Genomic DNA, 8,120 nt, shown 5'->3' on the forward strand with positions numbered 1-8,120 from the left:
TACAGCAAGGCTGTATATTGTCCCCCTGCTTATTTAGCTTATATGCAGAATACATAATGTGAAAGGCCGGACTGGAGGAATCCCAAACTGAAATTAAGATTGCCAGAAGAAATATCAACAACCTCAGATATGCAGATGATACCGCTCTGAGGGCAGAAATTGAGGAGGAATTAAAGAATCTCTTGATGAGGGTGAAAGAGGAGAGCACAAAAAATGGTCTGAAGCTCAACATCAAAAAAACTAAGATAATGGCCACTGGTCCCATCACCTCCTCGCAAATAGAAGGGGAAGATATGGAGGCAGTGACAGATTTTACTTTCTTGGGCTCCATGATCACTGCAGATGGTGACAGCAGCCACGAAATTAAAAGACATCTGCTTCGTGGGAGGAAAGCGATGACAAACATAGACAGCATCTTAAAAAGCAGAGACATCACCCTGCCAACAAAAGTCCGCATAGTCAAAGTTATGGTTTTTCCTGTACTGATCTATGGAACTGAGAACTGGACCATAAAGAAAGCTGACCGCCGAAGAATTGATGCTTTTGAATTGTGGTGCTGGAGGAGACTCTTGAGAGTCCCCTGGACTTCACAGAGAACAAACCTATCCATTTTGAAAGAAATCAACCCTGAGTGCTCACTGGAAAGACAGATCCTGAAGCTGAGGCTTCAATACTGTGGCCATCTCATGAGAAGAGAAGACTCCCTGGAAAAGACCCTGATGTTGGGAAAGTGTGAGAGCAAGAGGAGAAGGGGACAACAGAGGATGAGATGGTTGGACACCAACATGAATTTGACCCAGCTCCGGGAGGCAGTGGAAGACAGGAGGGCCTGGCGTGCTCTGGTCCATGGGTCACGAAGAGTCGGACACAACTAAATGACTAAACAACAATAAAATTGCATGCCTGATGTATGTATTGGCTTTGCCGTATCACACAAAGTATGGGTTAAACTAGGGCCATGTCGTTATTTACTCATTTTTAAACTTTAATTTCCCCTTCCACAAGGGGGCCTGCCAGAGTGCAAAAAGGTCTGGAACCAATGTCAATCCTGCCCAACCAGTCCAGACTTCTCTCCAGTAAGTTTCTGAGCCAAAAGCACACTGTTGTACTGTACAGCACACTCTTGCCCATCTGTGCTGGTGTCTTCAGAGGCCGCCCTCCATCCAAGCCTCAAGACCCTAAGTGCCCAACATCCCCTTGGGTCCCCCTACTTCTTCTTCCCTTCACTAAATCTCTGTTGAAGCAATTCTGAAACAAGGGGTGCCTTGCACCCACTGGGTTCCTCCCCTGGAACTCACCTGGACCTCTCCTGTTTTGCACTTGTTAACAGTGTGTGTATAAATTTAAGACTAGTAACACCCTTGCAAGTTAGAAAGGGATGGGCAAAAAACCACCTACACCCCAGATCAAATTAGGATGCAGGTCAAAAATTCCAATCTGGCTCAGAAGCAACCAGCTATTCTCATTCTTACTATTTTGTGTGGGTGGGTTACTTTATGAGGAAGGGAAGAGGATGGAGCACAGATGGGCAGCCTTCCTAAAGGCTCACCTGTAGCCCTGTTTGCCTGTCCCTTTCACAAGGTTCTGGGCGCAGGAGGGGCGTAACGACGCCCTCGAAATGCGCAAGCTGGCTTTGCTCTACCAGCCCCGGAGGACGCAAGGCAGCAGGGTCCACGTGACGAAAAGGTAGGGGCTGGCTTTTATTTAAAGAAACGCCAGCCCCCAAGGAGTCCTCTTTCGCTTTCTGGCACCCACCCGCCCACCCTCTTTCTAGTGTGTTAGTTCGGTTGCCTCTTTGGAGCCGGATAGGAATTTTTGACCTCTATCCTGATTGGCTTTTGGATGGGGGAATTTTTTCGCCTATCCCACACTGGAGAAGGGTTGTTGGCATTGGATGGTGGTTATCCTCGGTCACACTGGTGGGTAGTGCGGGAAAAACTGGTTGTCTCGGTGTGTCCCTTTGATAATTATGCTAAGCCAACAGCGCATGAGACCTACCGGCTCTGCAGATCGTACAATTACAGGGCCGGAGGCGGTAAGATGCACTGGGCCACTTTCAGACCAACAGTCATCAAATATAGATGGCTCGAGGTCTGGGGTGTTTAATAGAGGCTGGCTGGGTTCCTGCTGTCATCAAGACAGCTGCAACCTGGGGCCTGGGACTAGCCAATTGCCTGATAAGGGTATCGTGGATGCCATGCAGTTCTTTCTCCGCACTACCGCAGGCCCCCTCAATTTAGGAAGAAATTGATTGATATAATCAGAATGGATTTAATAAAGTGTGGCCCATATTTAATCCAAGTCCCTGTCTTACATCTTCATTTTAGGACCTGGGAGGGCAAGGCTCCCTGAGCTCACCTCGTCCATGCCTTTGTGGAGGGCACTTCTTAGCATTTCATGTGCTTTTAATATTGGTGTTTTCTCCTCTTTGTTGCATGGTTTGAATAATGGTTTGAAATGCTTCAAATGCATAAAATATCCAACCAGAGATGCATAGTACATTTAACTTGGGAGGGAAAGTGGCAAGGGCTCAATGTGCCTCCAACCAGTGAGGTGATAAGGGTTAGGGTTGCACTGAATAATAGGCATCTTATTGCTTTATTTTTTCTTTCACAAGACATAAGCAGGGTTGCGTGCAAAATTCACTCTGTTCGGTTATTTGTTCTTTACTGTCATGTTGATCTGAACACAGAAATGGAAGCAATGTTGTGGCTGGAAATCCATATGTTTCTATACTTCTGAAATGGTCTGCCCATCCACCCCAAAGTGCTTGAAAATGTATGTTTGCTTCCAGAGGGCACAAAAAGAACCCACACGTCTTTATAATTCTATCCTTTGGTTTTGCAGTTGAGATTTCTGCTTCCAGTATTAATATTTTAGTTTGTGTTTTCTCTTTATTAGATATTTTGGATTTGGATTCTTAATGAGTATATAAAAGCTGGGGACATATATGCCCTGAAAGCAGCCAGGGAATTCCTCAGCTCAGCTCAGCTCAGCTCAGCTCAGAGACTCTATCCCTGAGGTGATTGCCAAGGTTTAAAAGTCCCTAGGACTCCATCCCTCTCTTCAGAAGCACACAAACCTGCACAGCAAGCGTCATCTTTTTCTCTACGTAGTTCTGGATACACAACACAAAGGTATGACTTCTAATGAAGTAAAAATTCACAGCAGTCTTTGAGATGAGGTGAAACTATTTTGACAATCAGCTGATTTCTTTCTTTCTTTTTTACTTAGTGAGTTGCATGCTTCTAATAGCTGAATTTAAGGGACAGACATTTTTTTTTCTTCATGAATACCATTCGGTTCTGGCTTCTGTTCCTGCTTAACACCCATTGGGAGTATTATCCTGTTCATCATGTAGGGGAAGAGTGGTTTACTGCTCCTTTCCATTGCTTTGATAACATAGACCCCATAAATAAAGTTAATAAAAAGGTATTGATTTTAGGCAAGTATTGTCTTTTGTACAGCACCAGGATGTCCCCAGAAGTAGGTAAAACACTTCTGAGTAGTCTCTTCTTAGAAAACTCTGAAAAGTCAAAATTGACTTGACTCTTCCTTTCTCCCCTCCCTTAACTAAGCCCCATCATCACATCCGAGATATATTTTGGGCAGGTAAGCAATAAACCTTACCATTCTTTATTTTCATATGGATGAACACTACTGTATGTTTCTGTGAAGACAGACTGAGTCCATTCTTCCTTCCTTCCTTCCTTCCTTCCTTCCTTCCTTCCTTCCTTCCTTCCTTCCTTCCTTCCTTCCTTCCTTCCTTCCTTCTCTCTCTCTCTCTTTTATTTTTTCTGTTCATTTCTTTATTTTTCGACCAGCTACATAACACTGTTTGGTCTTGTTCACCTTATTACCTGCTACAACACATAGCTCCTTTTAACATCAATTTCTGCCCAAATTGTTCTTCATCTTACAACCCGGTCTTTTTTTAAGGAGTATTTTAATTTATCTCTTATCAGTTTTTGTTTTAATTTTGTTTTAAATATGTATATTATTTTGGGGAGGGGCAGTGTACTATTCTTTCTAGATTGTTTTGAATCATTATTCTGTCTTCTGTTGTGTTTGTTGCCCCATCCAGCCTTAGGTTTTCCACAGGTTTTCTGACCATCCTTACTTTACTCTCAGACAAATGAATGGAAACATTCAAAAGCTGGGGGCCTAGGATGCAGCCCCTGGCCTTGATCAGAAAGTGGGGGAGGGGGTCCTTTCTCTGATCAAGGAAATTATTTCTGTTTTTCTCTCCCCTGCCATTCCCCAAGAAATCTCACAGATTTTTTTATATATTTCATAGCCATTTCTTTTTTTCCCCCGAGAATAGCTTATGCAGAGTTATAAAATTCCTGTGGAAAAAGCCATCTTTCCTGCACAAGATTCCCTAAAAAGGTCATTGAACTGGTAATAATTTGGCAGTTTCTTTCATAAAAGAAGAGGTGGAAGTAAAAAGAAGCAGGAAACGAAGGAAATCTTGTCTCTATGAGAAGTTTCAATGTGGTTCATTGAGAAAATTTTTCCAAGTATATTTCACACCCCATGATATCTAGTGTTATCTATGAAATTAACAATTTCAGGCTATGATGATGGCCAATTACTTAAGTAATTTCAAGCCTACGATATCCTTCTTGCTTTTATGTCTGTAGAATATGGGTTTCTGATTAGCTGCAAATGTCTGAACCACAGGTTTATGAATGGCTATGATTCATCTATGATTAACAGGACTGACTATCCAGTCCTTTTCTAGAGGTGAAAACTGAATGCTGAGAATAAGCAACACAGCAAAGCTGTTTTCCTCATGTCTGTTTGTAACCTTTCTAGGATATTGGGCTGTCCCCTGTTGGAACCATAATACTAGCTTAGATGGAGCCTTGTCTGAATACAGGAGCCTCATGGTACAGTGGTTAAACTGCAGCACAGAAGTGGAGGCTGCTCACAACCTGAGTTTGACTGGGCTCAGGTAGCTGGCTCAAGGTTGAATTCTCCTTCCATCCTTTCAAAGTCAGTAAAATGAGCTTCCAGATTGCTGTGAGAGGGGGGGGCAATGTATAACCTACATAATTAAATTCTTTATGTGCCAGCCTTTTCTGCTTGTTTAAAATATATATTCTTATGCTATTTTCTTTAGGCGTGGAAGTCAAAGAAACCTTTCACTTCACTAGTACTGCTGCTGCTGTTATCATTCGTCATTCACTATCTTTCTTTCTAGAAAAGAGAACATGAAGCTTAAATTCTCTTTCATGGCACATTTCGTGACTCAGTGAAACCATCAGGAGAACTCAAGATCAGTGAGACAAATGGCTAACCACAGCACACTACCTGAATTCCAGCTTCTGGGGTTCCAGAACCTTCTGGGATGGCAGACCTTCCTCTTCACTATATTCTTACTTATCTACGTGCTAACTATCACAGGGAACGTGCTGATCATTGCAGTTGTAAAGTTGGAGCCATGCCTCCATTCTCCAATGTACTCTTTCCTCCAAAACCTCTCCTTCTTAGAGATCTGGTACACCACCACAATTGTGCCCAAGATGCTCAACAACCTCCTCACAGAGAAAAAGACCATCTCCTTCCATGGCTGCATGTCCCAGCTGTATTTCTTTGTCTTTTTTGGAGCAACAGAATGTTTTCTGCTCTCTGTGATGGCCTATGACCGGTTCCTGGCAATTTGTGACCCACTGCATTACACAGCCGCCATGAACACAGAGTTCTGCAGCCACCTGGCAATAGGGTCTTGGGTGCTTGGTCTCTGCACAGGGCTGTTACCATGTTTGCTGGTCTCCAGGCTAAGCTTCTGCCACGCTAAGCAAATCAACCATTTCTTTTGTGACATCTCACCTTTGCTGAAGCTCTCCTGTTCTAATACTTCAGTAACAGAGATTAGCATATTTGTTCTCTCTATATTGGTCCTCTTCACTTGCTTTCTGCTTACCTTGGTATCTTATGGTTTTATTATCTTGACCATTCTGAGAATCCCCTCTGCTTCTGGAAGGAAAAAGATGTTCTCCACTTGTGGCTCACACTTGGCTGTAGTAGTAATATACTATGGCACTATGATCTCTATGTATGTTCGACCTAGTACTAAACTTTCTGCTGGGCTGAATAAGGTAGTTTCCATATTCTACACTGTAGTAACGCCACTTCTTAACCCTGTCATCTACAGTCTGAGGAACAATGATTTCAAGGAGGCCTTGCAGAAACTAGTCAAGAAGCATATCCAACACAGTTTTTAAAAGGGGAAAAGGAGGTTTTAGCAGATATTAAGGGTAAGCTCACATACTTGGCTTTTACATTATGTTTGCATTTACCACTAGTTCAAAATTGTTCAAAAGAGCTACCAGGATATCAACAGGCAATATTATCACTAACAAATTGTCCATGTACATTGCATTTAATGATTGTTTATTAGAATCCCAACTTTAAAAAGGTCAATAGATTAATGACAAATTCAAAATGTGCAAGGTAAGTAAAAGAGACAATTTTCAGTAGTTAGATATTTCCCCTTGTCTTCCATGGCTTTTTGATTTTCAAACAAGCCAGTTCTTAAGTGGAAGCCATGGGATCTGCAGATTGAGAGGAGGACATATTTCATTACCAAACATCTCCGCTTATTAGAAACATAGTCAAGATGTAAGGTGTATGCATGTTTGGCCTGGATAAGGTAAAGAACCAGAGAGAGAGAGTTAGGACACAAAGATGGAGACCAATAGAACCAAAGGAACTATGGGACTTTTATTTCTGGCTATAAGCCGTCATTGTTAGAAATTCAACTCTTGAATTGAATGTTTTGAACTATGCTTTCAGTAAGTTGACAAAAAAAAACTGCTTCTAATTGAGGAAGTGGAGCAAACTTGGAGGTTAAAGAAGACTCTGGTATGGGGATCCTCCTGAGCAAACAGATTCCACACCTGTCCACTAAGTGATGGAAGACACATTAAGCATTCCATACTTCACAATAGGTGATAAGGACCATATATCTAAGGGGAAACAAAGAAACATCTAATGGGCAAGCCCAGCTAGCAACCTGCGTAAAAAATATATATAAAAAGAGGGGTCCGGTCAACCATATTTTGTCTGCTGAGACCAAAAGGCTATTGGAACCAACTGCTTTTTTTGTAACTTGGGTAATGCAAATAAAGAATTATCTCCTTGTTGAGTATGTATGTGGTGTGAATGTGCTGAATGCATGAAACCCCTTTTATTAGAATTGTAATCAATAGGTAATAAAGTATATTCATTTTGCATTTTTAAATGTGTCTTGTGAGGTCATTTGCTGTTTAAGATTGTTGTTCTTGGGATACAAAGATCCAGTAATCACCTTTTTGTGACAAGCAGATAGCATTTTTGATAATAAAATATTTTCTCCTCCCATACATGGCTCCCATGATTTCTATGTGATGAAAATATGGGCTGTGCCGACAGAATTTCAGCCATCAGATTCAAATCTGAGAGTACTAATAATTTGTTTTTGTTCTTATCAATTCTGCAAAATGTTCTATGCTCAGCCTCTTGACTGAGTCTCCCCCTGCGCTAGAGATATTTTCTGATTTTTCACAGAAGCAAGACACCTGGTTTCATTTTTTCCCATCCTCCCCATCTGCCAGTTTTCACTTTTTTTTCCCTTGAGATACTGCCAAATTCTGCACAAGTCAGGACTTTCCAAGGAACCTTAGCTGAAAAGATGCAATTCTGCACATAAACTGCAACAATTCCAAGCATATTGGTGTTTCTTATTCCTCTCCCTGTGTGTGTGTGTGTGTGTGTGTGTGTGTGTCTGTGTCTGTGTCTGTGTCTGTGTCCGTGTCCGTGTGTGTGTGTGTGTGTGTCTGTGTGTGTGTGTGTGTGTGTGTGTGTGTGTGCGTGCGTGCGTGCATGCATGCGTGCGTGCGTGCGTGTGCGTGTGTGAAATCTCTCCCAAACACCCTTGTGTAGAGAAATCTCACTGTCAGGAAAGAAGAGAACAAAAGGCTGTAAGATACATGTCCTTAATCTTTTGCTTTGTTGACAGAATTCAGCTTATTGCAAAAAAAAGAAAAGAAAAGAACAAGAAAAAAAGAAAAAAGAAAAAAGAAAAAAAGAAATCTAATACATTTCACATAAAAAGGGCAGAACATATGGATTTA

General features: G+C 41.9%; 1 protein-coding gene across 1 annotated transcript; it reads left to right on the forward strand.

Annotated features, from left to right (window-relative positions):
- The first annotated feature begins 1,799 nt into the window (after positions 1 to 1,799).
- On the forward strand, positions 1,800 to 7,358 carry OR11L1 (olfactory receptor family 11 subfamily L member 1). Its single transcript, XM_078378080.1, has one exon. The coding sequence runs from the start codon at positions 5,295 to 5,297 to the stop codon at positions 6,228 to 6,230; it is 936 nt and encodes a 311-aa protein (XP_078234206.1). The 5' UTR covers positions 1,800 to 5,294; the 3' UTR covers positions 6,231 to 7,358.
- The last annotated feature ends 762 nt before the right edge of the window (positions 7,359 to 8,120 follow it).

This window comes from Pogona vitticeps, chromosome 6 (assembly GCF_051106095.1).
Source record: "Pogona vitticeps strain Pit_001003342236 chromosome 6, PviZW2.1, whole genome shotgun sequence".
Classification (NCBI taxonomy): domain Eukaryota; kingdom Metazoa; phylum Chordata; class Lepidosauria; order Squamata; family Agamidae; genus Pogona; species Pogona vitticeps.